Source organism: Hakea prostrata, chromosome 2 (assembly GCF_041222555.1).
Source record: "Hakea prostrata isolate BN-2017 chromosome 2, UWA_Hpros_2, whole genome shotgun sequence".
NCBI classification, from domain to species: Eukaryota; Viridiplantae; Streptophyta; class Magnoliopsida; order Proteales; family Proteaceae; genus Hakea; species Hakea prostrata.
The window spans coordinates 17,779,798-17,795,627 of record NC_142601.1 but is presented as its reverse complement, the minus strand read 5'-3'; the positions used below and the strand labels follow the sequence as shown (position 1 = coordinate 17,795,627).

At 39.8% G+C, this 15,830-nt stretch overlaps 1 protein-coding gene and 1 non-coding gene across 2 annotated transcripts; one reads left to right on the top strand and one right to left on the bottom strand.

The window, feature by feature from the left end:
- Window positions 1-4,268: 4,268 nt before the first annotated feature.
- On the bottom strand, window positions 4,269-13,607 carry LOC149023926 (uncharacterized). Its single transcript, XM_089143377.1, has 4 exons — window positions 12,331-13,607; window positions 7,901-8,736; window positions 6,972-7,792; window positions 4,269-4,733 (listed from the first exon to the last, which is right to left on the bottom strand). The coding sequence occupies exons 1-4, from the start codon at window positions 13,605-13,607 to the stop codon at window positions 4,269-4,271; spliced, it is 3,399 nt and encodes a 1,132-aa protein (XP_088999503.1).
- A 1,147-nt stretch (window positions 13,608-14,754) lies between these two features.
- Window positions 14,755-14,861, top strand: LOC149023925 (small nucleolar RNA R71). The gene has a single exon (XR_016171857.1). It is a non-coding gene; the product is annotated as a small nucleolar RNA R71 (small nucleolar RNA).
- The last annotated feature ends 969 nt before the right edge of the window (window positions 14,862-15,830 follow it).

Sequence of the window (15,830 nt, the reverse complement as noted above, 5' to 3'; positions counted from 1 at the left end):
CAGTCTAAAGAAACAACAAAATAAAGGAATGAGTTCATAGAACTCAGTAAGGTAACTAACATTCACATCATATATCATCCATATTCCATATCATAATTCATAAGACAAACATGTATTTAATAATATAAATAAACAAAATGCAAAGTGAGGATATAAGGTTCCTAACTCTATAATGTAGTCTCTAAAGTAGACACGCATTAAGTCATACACCAGTTGTCACACCCCACCCGCCGGTCTCGGTTACCCGCCCGACAACCCGTGGGAATGATCCGCCATAGGATCCACAGTTTTAGTCTATCAACAATATTAAATACAAATAAAGATAATCAAGAGCAACAAATGTTCAATAAATGAATTAAAGGAATTACAGGAGTCCAAATACTCCAATAACAATAATAAAAGGAAAGACTAATAAATAAAACGAATACGAGTTCAACGGAAGTAAACAAAAGAGTTATATCAATTTCTTTCCAGTCTCCTTTTCTAAGGTTAAATAGTGTTTTTCATGAATCTCAAGATAGGGTGTCCTCCAGTTCTTCTCCATTCACTGAGAGAACTTTCTAACCACCTTCCGTCTCTGACCATCAATAGGTGCGATAAGCGCACTCAATGCACCCGTAGGAGCTCCCGCACAGGCTACCTCCATTTCTCACTGACGGTGCCACATCTTCTTCATACGAGATGGTTCCTTCATAGGAATCCAGTCCATCTTCCTGTACAATTCCTTCTTCTGTGCAAGCTAATAAACATATACAAAATAAAGGCGTGAGTTCTAAAGAACTCAGTAAGAAATAATCACAAATCCCATCAATTATCCAACAATGCCAAAATGCACAAATAATATGAATGAATGCAAAGTATGAATGACACTATGATTTCTAACTATGCAGGTCTCTAATAGTTGACATGCTTTAAGATATACACCAGCCCTCCTCTGGGTAAGTCTCATCACTCTGATCTGGCAAGGACTGGTTACCTCTGTAGGGATCCTGGGAAAAAGGGAAAGTCCACACCTGGCTCTCATTTCCATGGCTAGGGTTAAGTCAACACTCTCTCACCACTACCACTGGTAATGAGTACTGGCGCATGTCGGGGTTTCTAATCCAATGCAAGGTCATACTGGTTACATGTCTACATGAAGTCCAGATACATCCCCTATGGCACCAACCAACTCGGTTCAGTATCCTTCGCAACCTAGGAGAGAGAATCCTCAAGGACTGGCTACCGCTGTTGGACTCCACTCCTTAACCCTATGGTCATCCACATATTATTGGGGCGGAAGCTCTCATGACTCCTCACGACACCCGGTCCATTCCTTGGACGTCCATGAGCCCAACCTTAACATATGCAACCCTACCATTTATATGACTAACAGTGGACCAACGTCACATCACTGTCATCACGGGTCACTGTTGCTTGTATCTCAAGATATCACGCAAGTATACGTATCGCAATCAAGTAATAAATGAAAAGTAAAGTATCGATCCCACGGAGAATTATATCCTTAACTTTCAATGTAAAAATAAAATTGATTTAAATGAAATTAACAAGGTTGATTGGTGTTTGTCTAACTAATTAACCAAATGACAGGTAAAGAAAACTAAGGAACTAAAATGTAGATTTGAGCAATGGAAGAAACTTAATGAGTGACAAGTGTGTTAGGAATCAAGTTTCCCTTCCCCTGAATTTTAAAACACAAATACTAAAGCAATACTACAACCCCAAGATAAATCAAGAACTTGGAATGAATGGCAATATGGTATTTTCCAATACACATAAGCTAGCATCCTAAATCAACATCAGCATATTCCTATGAAGAATTGAATTAAGAATGCAATTTAAAACCAATCCAATCAATGGTAATGTGAGGTAATTGGGTATTCCTACCCAACCTACTAATTAACACAACCTAATTAAAGATGATGCTAACTCACACAAATCAACAAACACCTAGACTTCATTAATTTTCCAATTAATGAAATCATAACATTCATTCAAGAAAGATCATTCAAGAACTGAAATTAGTCAATATAACATGCTGAATTTATTAACAATAAAGTGGATTGCAATAAAACTAAAGAACACATGATTAGTTACATATCAAAATTCAGGTTTAGGTACTACTATCATCCCAACACAGCTAAGATTTAGCCTATAACAGAATTCAAATGCATAAAACCAAGTATAGTTGACATGAGACTAGAAAATAAGAAGATAGAGTTATAAAAACAAGAATAAACTAAGGCTTCAATGCTTCCACATGAGCTCCAGCTTTCTTCTTCAGCAAATCAGCAACTCCAGCAGCTCCTTGCTTCCACAAGAGCTCCAGCATTCGTTCTCTACCTCCTTCCTCTCAGCCGAGTCTCTCCTCCACACCTTGGTCGAATTTCTCCTTTTGTCCTCCTTGCCTCTCTTCTCTTTCTTCCATAAATGTCTTCAATCATTAGGTTAGATTCTGGCCATAGGATTAGAACCTTCCTCCTGAGATCAAGGGCTGAAAACCATCATGTATTTACAAGAATTTAGTCCACTTAAGTTAGCCCTTTTTGGTCAATTCCATTTGAATTGGATCTGAGAATATTCTGCTCCGTTGTTGTAGCAATGCAGCAACAACTCTATAACAAAGTTAGTGGACATGTTCTTCTATTATGAATCTTCACCTACATGTTCAAGAGAAAGAGAAACAGACAAATTCATCCATAAAAAGAAGGGAAATTCATGCAATGTGACAAAAATGAACTAAACAAAATGCAACATGTTGAGACTAGATAAGACAACACCTAATGAATACTATCACTAAAACAAAGACAAAATACTCCTAAATCAAGCCATCTCAAGTATAAAAATTATAAATCTTAACTCTATTTCATAGAGTTATCACACCCCCAAACATAAGACATTGCTTGACCTCGAGCAATAAAGACAAATGAAAACAACAACTAACTACTAATGAAAGCATGAGGAAATCAAAAGAAAAGAAAAGCAAATAACCTGGCTTAAGCATGCAATAGGATGAGTGTTAGACAGAAGTTGCCTCTCATTCTTTTTCTAAATTTTTAGATCCAACACATCTGGCCAATAACACTTAGATGTCATACTTTACTCATCAGGATGCTCTCAAGTGTGTGTGTGAAAGTTAAGGATCTTGCCCCAGATCACCCTAGTATAGCTGAATTATGGTCATCAAGTTTAGTTCATTGATCTAATATGTTGACCAAATGATTACCTCTCCACTAATTAGGAATCCATATCTTTTTACAACCCCAAGAACTTGTTTCATACTCTTTTGAGCATTTGACCCCCAAACTTATTATTTATGAACTTTTTTTTTTTTTTTTTTTTTTTTATGTTGTCATCTTGCCTTTTTACGCGAATATCGCTCATTTGTGATGAAGATACCCGGTTACTCAACAAGATCACAAACAAGAGTGCCTTGCATGCTCATATTTCGGGCCACTGTTGACGTCAAAAATACACATGGGTTACATGCGTATTCCTGGTTACTAGGTTGCCCAAAACAGCGGAACATTATTCTCTTTTTTTTTTTCTTTTTTTTTTTAAATGCTCATATTTCGGGCCACTGTTGACGTCAAAAATACACATGGGTTACATGCATATTCCTGGTTACTAGGCAACCAAAATCAGCGGAGCATTATTCTATTAGGGAAGGGAAGGGGTCAAACCTCAATCAATATTCACAATGCACAAAGTTCTTGGAAACAACCAAATGGGGATCCCTAATGTGTAAGTCTTGAGGTTCTCATTTAACCAATTCTAAAATCCTAAAAACTCTCACATTGATCCAGCTTTCCCCAGGTTCTCTAGAGCTTGAAACATCACTTGGTGCATCAATAATATGGCATCACAAACATGAGTAAATGCAGACATCAGATCATTATAGCAAAATTGTGCTAAGATTTTCAACAAAACCAGAGTAAGAGGCACTGACATTCACATTACTTAACAATCATCCAAATTTCATGAAAAGCCAGATTAACTACACAAAACATCTACCCAAAACAGCTACTCTAAAACTGGACAGCAACTTTAAACTATACAATCACAAAAAAAAAAACTAAAGAAAATTAACTGTTAACTGGGGACATCCATATCATGAAGATAACATATGCAATTATTGGAACATTGCAAAACTTACCCCCAAACTAAAGATGAGCAGTGTCCTCACAGCGAAAGAAAGGAAAAAAAAGTAAGGTAATAAAAGGAAAACACAGTAAAAGAAGAGAGAGAACAGAACTTCCCTGAACAAGCTAGGCCTCATCATCATCATCGAATGAATGGAACTCATCATCAGCAGCAGCTTCAGCTTCATCCTCCTCATCTATATTAGGAATGTAGTTCCCATCTTGGCCCCAAGGATTAGCGAAGAGGTAGTTGGGAAAAGCTGGAAAAGATTGGAACCGGTTGCTATTCATCCTTAAGTTAGACTCAAGGGCGCGATCACGGGCAGCCACATAACGCATATAACCAAGGAAGAGGTCACGAGAGATTTGATGTTCCAACATCATTTGAAATTGGGTGGCTTCTACTTGACTGAGGCGCTGTTCCAATTGAGTGTAACTAGAGGATGGAGCACCAGAGGTAGAAGAAGTGGGAGGAATGGCTGATGCAGCAGGAGGTGGTGCACTGGAAGGGGGAGCTGAACTAGGTGTAAGCATGCGAGTGATACTGAAGTGTGTAATGGCACCTTTGTTGAGTGTATGGACATCAGAAGCCTGCACATCAACATGGTTAGCCAAACATAAAGCGAGTAATTAAACAGGGAAAAGCTAAACTACCACCTCGCCTAGCAAAGACAAGCACAAATGGCCTCATGAATGCGATGACCCACATTAACCCGACGCCCTTCCAAAATAGAGTGGAGGAGCAAAGCTCTATCCACTTGAAACAGTCTGACTATGCGTGGAGGGCATCAAGTGGGTCTGTAAAAAATGGTACCAAATTTTGGCTGCCGGTTGCAAGGTGTGGCGGGCAATAGTTAATGCACCTTGGGTGGAGGAGGACCACTTCGTGCCATGAGAACATAAAGTCTGGATAATGTTATGCATGGCAGTTGGATCTGCTGAAGCAAGATAGGCATTGTGCTCATCCTCCACATTGTCCAATGCATAATAGGCATTAATGGATGGTCCATCTATAGGTATGTGCATCCCCCTAACATAGACTTGATCCTGAGATGGGGCAGTGAGATTGGCATAAAATTCGTAGACTAGGGAAGGGATGTAGGCACCAAGATGGGTGCAAAATTGTTCCCAATGATGCCTAGCTATACTGGATGGGATGAATGGAAAGGCTTGTGCTTCATTGGGTTTTAATTTGAACCCCTTCTCCGGAAGAAAGTTCTTGGTGGAGATGGATGTGAAGCGGTTCTCAGCTATGGGAGAGGCAAAATAAGAGGGACTCATTGAAGCACTAGAACTAGGGTCTGTTCTGCTCTTCTTCTTAGGGGCCATTTCGAATGGAGTGAACAAGGTTGGCCCCTAACAACAATTATTGAAGTCAAACAAACACTAAAACAGACCTTAGCTAACAAAAACACTACAACAACTAATCAAACAAATTGTAGAAAATAAAAAATAAAAAAATAACTAATCAAACAAACACTAAAACATACCTTATCTAACAAAAACAGAGACACCATAAAAGTAGAAAACAAGAACAAACAATTAACAAACAATGAACTATAACTAAGCAAACAAAAACAAACACTAACAAACAAATTCTATGTTGTTTTAGGTGCAAATGGCAAGCACAAAAACAGAGGATATAAGCATAGGGTAACGATGACCCAGAAATGCTGTATTGGTGTGTGCAAGTGATTGTAGCTCCAAAATAACACCTAAACAAATAAGAAAAGTTGTATATACCCTAACGAAAACATACACTAAGACAACATAAGAACAAACACATAACCCACAAACCACAAATTGAACATTCAACAAAAACACAGCAAATCAGAAAGTTCAAAAATATAGAATGAAAGAAAAGAAATGGGGAGAACACTTAGCTGATGTGGTGTAGGGAAGATGGAAGGTCGAAATACCACAAAAACATGCCCGAAACCCAGTACGGCACCGGTAGTCCTCTGAGAAGTGATTCGAGGATGGAATGGGGGAAAAAGTTAGGGTTTTTGTGAAAGATGGGCTATCGGTGAAGAAGAAGATTGCTTTGGTGGGTGAATGCAGGTAAATGGAGGTGTGAAAGTCTTTGAAAAACAGAAAATGGAAGAGAAGAGGAGGATGAGTTGCAGTGGAGGAGACGATGGAGCTGTGAGAGTCGACGAAGTGAGCTGAGTGTTTCGTTGGATTTCGGTTTGAAATGAGAGGTTTTATGGGTTTGGGTTGGTATTGGTTTAGAAGGGTTTAAAAAAATGAAATTGGTTCGAATCAGTATGAGTTCAGCATGGTCTGATAGAAGTTTGAAGTGTATTTTTGATGGGTTGGTTGGGTTTGAGATGAAACCGGGTCGGGTGAGTGGTTTAATCGTTGTTGTAGCTTTGCTGCAGCTTTGCTATAGCAACGAACACGTAATGTTAGTTTCAACGAGAGAATGTAATGTGTTAACGAACATGTAAGACCCGTAGTCGAGGATCAAAACTTTGTAGTAGCATTGTGGCCACATCGCTACAACAAAGATAGTGAAATTTGCTGGATATTGAAACATGCTCTGTTCAGCAGTTTGATTTAATGATAAGTTTGGCAAAACACCCAATCACTCTCTTTTTGTTCCCCACACTCCCTGCACATCAAAATATACATGTTAGCAAATTATCTATCATTCATTTTTTATTTTTTTTTTTTATTCAACACCTAATGAACTAATAGCACACAATTAAACTAAAAATAATGAAATCTAAGTGACCTCCCTTCTTTTTAAGCCTCTTGAAGGTTGATTGAAGATTTGTCCCGCTCCAATGGTGCTCCCCAATAATGCTTGATTCTCTGCCCATTGACTAGCAATTTCTTGTTAGAGATGCCCTCTTGCAACTCCACTGCTCCATGTGGAAATACTGTCATTATTGTAAAAGGATCTGACCATCTTGATTTCAGCTTTCCTGGAAATAATTTGAGTCTGGAGTTGAACAGCAGAACTTGCTGACCTGGTTCAAATACCCTATGCAAGATTTTCTTGTCATGCCATTTCTTCACTTTCTCCTTGTAGAGTTTGGCATTCTCATATGCTTGGAGCCTGAATTCATCAAGTTGATGGAGTTGTAGCATTCTCTTCTCACCATCCAAAGTAGAGTCAAAATTGAATTTCTTAATTGCCCAGTATGCCTTATGCTCTAGTTCCAATGGTAGATGGCAAGCCTTTCCAAACACAAGTTGATATGGTGACATTCCAAAAGGTGTTTTGTAGGCAGTCCGGTAGGCCCAAAGGGAGTCATCTAACCTTATGGACCAATCCTTCCTTGTTGGGCATACTGTTTTCTCCGAAATCAACTTGATTTGTCTATTAGAAACTTCAGCTTGTCCATTTGTTTGGGGGTGATAGCTTGAGGCAACTTTGTGATGAACTCCATATTTAGACAATAGAGCTCCAAGATATTTGTTGCAAAAATGTGAACCTTCATCACTGATTATGGCTCTTGGAGTACCAAATCTAGTGAAGATATTCTTTCTCATGAAGTCAATAACCACCTTTGCATCATTAGTTGAACAAGCAACAGCCTCCACCCACTTGGATACATAGTCCACTGCTACTAAAATGTAAAGATTGCCATATGAAGGAATAAAAGGCCCCATGAAATCAATTCCCCAAACATCAAACAATTCTACTTCCAAGATATTGGTTAAGGGCATTTCATTCCTTTTTTAGATGTTTCCCACTCTTTGACATCTATCACATTTTTGAATGAATTGATAGGCATCCTTGAACATACTTGGCCAATAAAACCCCGATTGCAAGACCTTTGTTACTGTCCTATCTCCTTGATAATGTCCACCATATGGAGAGTCATGGCATTGCCTCAACACATCCTCTACTTCCACCTCAGGGATACAACGCCTCAATATTTGATCTGCACATAGCTTGAATAAGAATGGTTCATCCCAGAAATACCTTTTAACCTCATGTAAAAATTTCTTCCTTTGTTGAGTGGGCATCATAGGGGGTAGAAGTCCGCTGGCTAAATAATTAGCAAAATCAGCATACCAAGGTGTTGAGAGGGAAACAACAAAGAGTTGTTCATCAGGGAAGACTTCTTTAATTTCAAATTCAGCTGCTTGGTTTGGATTTTCCAACCTCGACAGATGGTCAGCCACTTGATTCTCAGTCCCCTTCCTATCTTTTATCTCCAAATTGAACTCTTGAAGCAATAAGATCCATCTAATCAGCCTTGGTTTAGCATCCTTCTTGTGTATCAAATATTTGATGGCTGAATGATCTGTGAACACAATGACCTTTGCCCCCACTAGATAAGCTCTAAATTTGTCAAATGCAAACACAACTGCCAAGAGCTCTTTTTCGGTGACAGTGTAATTCAGTTGTGCTCCTGATAGGGTCCGACTAGCATAATAGATTGAATGGAATACCTTATTCTTACGCTGTCCCAAAACTGCTCCTACAGCCCAATCACTAGCATCACACATGACCTCAAAGGGAATAGACCAATCCGGTGCCACAATGATGGGTGTAGAGATTAGCTTCTTCTTCAACTCTAAAAATGCTGTCATACATGCTTCACTAAAGCTGAACTGACTTTCTTTTTCAAGCAGGCTACACAATGGTTTAGATATTTGTGAAAAATCTTTTATGAACCTTCTATAAAACCCAGCATGTCCAAGAAAGCTTCTAATCCCTTTCACACTTGATGGTGGTGGTAATTTTTCTATAATGGCAACCTTGGCTTTATCCACTTCTAGACCCTGTTGGAAACCTTGTGTCCAAGAACAATCCCTTCTCTAACCATAAAATGGCATTTTTCCCAGTTGAGGACTAAATTGGTTTCTTCACATCTCTGTAGAACTTTTGCCAAGTGAGTGAGACATTCATCATAAGTTTCTCCAAAAACTGAAAAATCATCCATAAACACCTCTACAAATTGTTCCACCATATCAGTGAAAATGGCCATCATACATCTTTGGAAAGTGGCTGGGGCATTACAAAGACCAAAAGGCATTCTTCTAAAGGCAAAGGTACCATATGTGTCACATCCACCCAGCCGGTACCCTATCTGGCATACCCGGGATGTGATCCACAGCCCCGCAGATCCATAGTTCAGGGACCACATAATCCACATCAACGATAATACAATCATGAACAGATAATAATCATAAACTAACAATGAATGATCATGGAATTCAAAAATAAGGTGTCAGACATAATCAGAGTACGGAAATAAATATCAAATCAGATAACTTAAGAAGGCAGTGGGCGGAATCCACTCCTTCACCAAACGGAAGTGAGGTCAAAATTTAGTTAAGTACAAGTCTCAAGTTATGAAGATAAATTAAAGTTATTACAATTCTTCTAAGTTTAACTGTCACAAAAAGAAGTAGTAACTACTCATAAGTCTCCTCCACAATGGATATGTCCTCCTCAAAAGTGAGGACCATGGAGATCCAACATGACTGCTCCCATACAACTCCAGGGCTAACCCCGGTACGCCGGGTGATCTTCTTCGGTATGGTCACCGAAGTCTTCATGTAGCTAGCCTCCGGATAGTAGTATGAGGTATCCGGGTCCGTCTCGGGGAGGGTACCATCGGAGTAATCACCTGTAGAATAGCCTAACAAAATATTGCAACGAGAAAAGGAATGAGTTCAAAAGAACTCAGCAAAGGAAGTTATCCCTCCACACATAAACCACAAGATAATCATAAAATGATGCAGATGATATGAGGCATATAATGCAATTTGACTTTATTCTAAGTATGCTGGTCATCTATGGTAGACATGCTTTAAGTCATAGCACCATACTTCTTTAGGTAGTCTCAGTCACTCATCACCGGGGTGAATTGGGTCATGCATCCCTCTCGGACAAATCCATGGTTGGGGGTTTCGGTCACCGCTCTCTCACATCACCGTTTGGTCTAAGTATTGGCGCATGTCAGGGTATAGCCTAGCCCAATGCAAGTCATCTACTTAATCATATCATGCCAGTTCCAGATACTTCCATTCCTCCCCTCTCGGGATCCTTTCCGGTATCCTTCACACTAGAGTCACGGATATTACTCACCGGACTCATCAACCCTATTGGTCATCCACAAATGGTAAACGGGAAGCTCTCACGTCCCTCTCACGGATCATTTCACCGGTCTTGAGTGCCCGTGAGCCCAAGTCTAGCCATTTGTAACCCTACCAATAAATGGCCCCTTTCGGGTAACTGTAATGCAATTTATGTCCTCTCACGGAGTGGATACCGGTCTTGAGCGCCCACAAATCCACACTACTACCACGGGTTGTTCGGTCTCAATGCCCTTCCGAATCGGGTCTGATATGATAGGGACATCCTAGCCATACATCTAGACAAATCCTATGCATGTCATTCAATAACCCGGGAAAGCGTCAATGGACACCTTCGGAGAACATCCCATACTATTCCCTCCGATGTCCAAGGACAGAAGCACCAGTAGGGTACCCCTCAATCCCAAGTTATACTTAAGCAATCACATGCCCAAGTTCATCATATCAGTTCACAAGATACAACGTCATAATAAACATTTGATTCATGACATTGACATAAGTCATCATATATTGAAATTGATAAACATGATACAACATTGAAGTAATATAATGTAAACACAAAGCTACTGTTAAAATACATATGTAGCAAGTCTAACATGATAAGGATATGAATTAGAAACTATATTTACTAGGATAGGAATACCAAGTCAAGATTTCCATATCCTAGGTAATTACATCGATAACTATCCTTACCTTGAATCGGAGAAGAGAATGGTCCAAGATCACAAGCAGTGGCCCAAATAGTCTTAAAGTCCTAAACAAGCATATATGAAAGGTTAGAGAAGAAATCGAGAACAATCGGAGATCAAACGAATCGAAGCGGGCAAAAGTTGCTGACAACTCTATTGGTCGATACATTTGGTCGATAGTATCGACCAATAGTATCGACCAATTCAATTCCAGGACAGCAAGGCTGGCTTTTCGGATTCTTGCCCGATTTTGGTCTTCCTGGTCTCGGATTGACATGAAACTTGGAGGATAGTCTAGGCACAACATGGGGACACTAATTATCAAGAAACTTTCATAATCCAATGGTCCATTTGGAAATCCCCAAATTGACATATTAAGGTTAAGAGTTGTAGATCATAGCATTGGCTATAACTCAATGCAAATTAGGGGAAAACATGGGGGATTAGGTAGGGAATCGTTTAGAAGTAACATGGAGCACATATGCAAGGTATAGATTAAGTAAATCACGAGCTTCATCTCAGTTTTGGTAAATAAAGCAAGTTGGTAAGCAATAAATCATGGAAATGTGTAGTCAATGATCATGAGGTGAATCAATCATAATCATATCGGTGAAAACATCATTGTATGGGGTTTAGAAGGTTCATGGCAAGGTGTATGCAAGGTTGCAGCACCTTGACCATGGTCCCAACAGTAAAATAGAGAAAAGATGAGTGAGAAAGTGATTAGGAGAGAGAGTCATACCTTTAAAGTGGAACAAGAAGGTAGGAATAAGTGGTTGGCAATGATTGATGAAGAAGATGCTTCACCACTACCAAGGAGGAGTTCTTGGGAGGCTCTCTCACGTTCCCAGGATGTTAAAGACGCGAGGATAGGGCTCCAGTCTCGAGGAATAAATAAATAGAAAAGAATATTCTAAGAATCTTTAAATCGGGCTCAGCAGACTTGTTGGTCAATACATTTGGTCGATGGTATCGACCAATAGTATCGACCAAAACAAACTCTGCAGAATTTTACAGAATAGTACAGCAACTTTAGGTGCGAACTTGGAGGGCTATACAAGGTCAAATTGCATGGGGTTTTCTCCTACAGTTCACTCAAGAGGTCTAGTTTCAGGGAGTACCTTCGGATTATGCACAGGAGTCCGTTTGCTATTTCAACTGTCTCGCTCTTCATCAGTGCGCAGATTCTAACTTAACACTGGTAATGTGCTCAAGGAAGGAGCAGCATCATCAATGTCCATAAACTGGAATCCCGACATTACGTCATCAACCAGTAGGGCCCATAAGTCCCTCCTACCACCACTTCGGGTCTTTGGACCTACAAACATAACAATGACCGGGTCGGGTCAAGGTTAGGTAAAAGCTGGATTTTACAATATGGGCAAGTGAAAGTGGTCTTATGTTGATCTTCAGGAGCAATGGCTATTTGATTGTACCCTGAGTATCCATCTAAGAAGCAATAATACTCTTTTCCAGCCAATCTATCAAGCATTTGATCAATGAAGGGTAGAGGGAAATGATCTTTCCTTGTAGCGTTGTTAAGCTTCCTATAGTCCATACATATTCTCCACCCACTCACTATCCTTGTAGGTATCAACTCCTTATTATCATTCTCCACAACTGTCATTCCTCCTTTCTTGGGGACACATTGTACTGGACTCACCCACTTGCTGTCTGAAATTGGATACACCACCCCAGCATCTAACCATTTAATGATTTCCTTTTTGACCACTTCCTTCATAATTGGATTCAGCCTCCTTTGATGCTCCACAGAATTATTACAGCAGTCTTCCAGCATAATTTTGTGCATGCAAATTGATGGGCTAATTCCCTTGATGTCTGATATGGTCCATCCTAATGCTTTGCTGTATTTCTTCAGCACTTTAATTAACATATCTTCTTGCTCTGCTGTTAGCACTGCTGAAATGATAACTGGAAGTGTCTTTCCTTCACCCAAATAGGCATACCTAAGGTGTCCTAGAAGAGGCTTCAATTCTAACACAGGAGGCTCTTCAATTGATGGCTTAGGAGATTGAGTTGCATGCTCAGATAATACAAGAGGATCAAATCCACTCTTTCTTAATGTCTCAGCTGGTCTTGCATCTAACCATTTAATGTAGCTACCTGCTTCATCACCCACTTGTGAAATTTCAGATGTTAATGAAAGCTCTAATGGATCTGTACTACCCTTTGTCTCAACTTCTTCTAAAACCAGCTCCTCTATGATATCTACCATTGAGCATTGCTCTATCTCATCTGGAGATTTCATTGCCTGGAGAACATTGAAAGTGACTTGCTCTCCATTTACCCTCATAGTTAATTCTCCTTTATGCACATCAATCAAAGTATTTCCAGTGGCCAAGAAGGGTCTTCCAAGAATGATGGGCACATCTCTATCAGCTTCAAAATCAAGAACAATGAAATCAGCAGGGAAGATGAACTTATCAACTCTTACCAAGACATCTTCAATTTTTCCTTCAGGATGAGCTAAGGATCTATCAGCCAGCTGAAGTGTTACTGTAGTTGGCCTTGCTTCTCCCACACCAAGCTTCTTGAAGATTGACATTGGCATAAGGTTAATGCTAGCTCCAAGGTCACAAAGGGCTCTCCCAATATAATTTTCTCCAATAGCACAAGGAATGGTGAAACTCCCAGGATCCTTTAATTTTTGAGGAAGCTTGTTCAGCAAGAAGGCACTACTCTCTTGTGTCATGGCTACTGTTTCAAACTCTCCAAATCTCTTTTTTTTAGAAAGGATGTCTTTCATGAATTTCACATAATTTGGCATTTGTTCAAGTGCTTCTACCAATGGTATATTGATGTGGAGCTCCTTCAAAACATCCAAGAATTTCTTGAACTGATGGTTTTGTTGCTGCCTTTGAAATCTTTGAGGAAAGGGGGGTGGTTTATAAGGCACTTTTTCTGGAGAACCCTGTTGAAATGGAACTGTAGCTGGTGGTTCAACACTTTGGTTTTCAAAATCAGATTGGTCCTTTTGAACAGCCACTGGATCTTCCTTTTCCCTTTCTTCTTGGACAGGAATAGGCTCCTTCAGTTGACTGGACTTAACATGAGGTGGCTCTAGATGTTTCCCACTCCGTAATGAAATAACCTTGCAATGCTCTTTGCCTTCACACCTAGGATTTTCAGTATCACTTGGCAGTGATCCTTGAGGTCTGTTGCTTAAAGCATTAGCTAGCTGCCCAACTTGATTCTCCAAATTTCTCAATGAAGCTGCTTGGCTCTGAATAATTGCATCATTCTTTGCCATGTATTCTTTCAATAGGAGCTCAATTGATGAAGAAGGTTCTATAGGCTGAATCTTCACTTGCTGTTGAGCACTTGGAAGCTGATAAGGTCTAGTTGGGATAGATGATGGGCCTACATTCTGTCCTTGACCATTCCAAGAGAAGTTAGGGTGCTGCCTCCAACCGGGATTATAAGTGTTGGAATATGGGTTATTAGCTTTGCTGAAATTACCAACATAGTAGGCTGATTCTGGGTTAGATGGACAACTATCAAAGACATGCTCCCCACCACAATATGTACAAGAGACTGCTGGATTTTGTTGTGGTTGTACAGTTGCAGCCAAGTTTACAGATTTTAGCACACTAGTGAGGGATGAAACTTGTGCGGTTAAGGCTGTCACTGCATCCAACTCATAAATTCCAGCCACCCTCTTACTTGCAGCAGCTCTTTCAGCTGGCCATTGGTAGTTGTTGTTGGCCATCCTTTCCAAAATTTCATAAGCCTCATTGTAAGACTTTGCCAATATAGCCCCATTGGCTGATGCATCCACTATGGATCGAGTTTGTCCACTTAAACCATTGTAGAAAGTCTCCATCTGAATCTAATGAGGAATGCCATGATGAGGACATTTACGCAAGAGCTCCTTAAACCTCTCCCATGCCTCATATAAAGACTCACTATCCAACTGTTGAAAACCAGTTATGTCATTTCTGAGCTTGGCATTCTTTGTTGGAGGAAAGTACTTCATCAAGAACTTCTCTACCAAGTCATTCCATGTAGCTACTGATTGGGGAGGTAAGGAGTTCAACCACGCTCTTGCTCTATCCCGCAATGAATAAGGGAATAGCTTCAATCTCAAAGCCTCTTCGGTTGCTCCGGTATCTTGAAAGAGTCACTTACTTCCATGAAGAGTCTAAGATGGAGATGAGGATCTTCCGTTGGAAGCCCACCGAATTGTCCCACGTTTGAAGCATTTGGAACATCACCGGCTTAAGTTCAAAATGTAAGGCTTGAATATCTGGCCGTACTATGCTTGGATTCAGCTCATGCAACATGGGGACAGCATACGCTCTGATGGCTCTATCTCTATCATCACCCTCAGCTGCCATATTATTCTCATTATTATTCAATTCATTTCTCACTACTTCAGCCATTGTTGGAACTGCTGCTAGGCCTCGTTGCTCCCTTCTTCTAGCTCGAAATGTCCTTTCTATTTCGATGTCAAAGGGTGCCAACTCTTGATCAGGCAGCGTGTTCATACAAGGGTAAAAGCACCTGAGAATAAAAGGAAACTAATATCAAAGTAAAGAAATTTCAGTAGATAAAACAAAAACTTACTTCTACACTAACTATCAAAGACAAAATTCCCCGGCAACGGCGCCAAAAACTTGTTGCTTGTATCTCAAGATATCACGCAAGTATACGTATCGCAATCAAGTAATAAATGATAAGTAAAGTATCGATCCCACGGAGAATTATATCCTTAACTTTCAATGTAAAAATAAAATTGATTTAAATGAAATTAACAAGGTTGATTGGTGTTTGTCTAACTAATTAACCAAATGACAGGTAAAGAAAACTAAGGAACTAAAATGTAGATTTGAGCAATGGAAGAAACTTAATGAGTGACAAGTGTGTTAGGAATCAAGTTTCCCTTCCCCTGAATTTTAAAACACAAATACTAAAG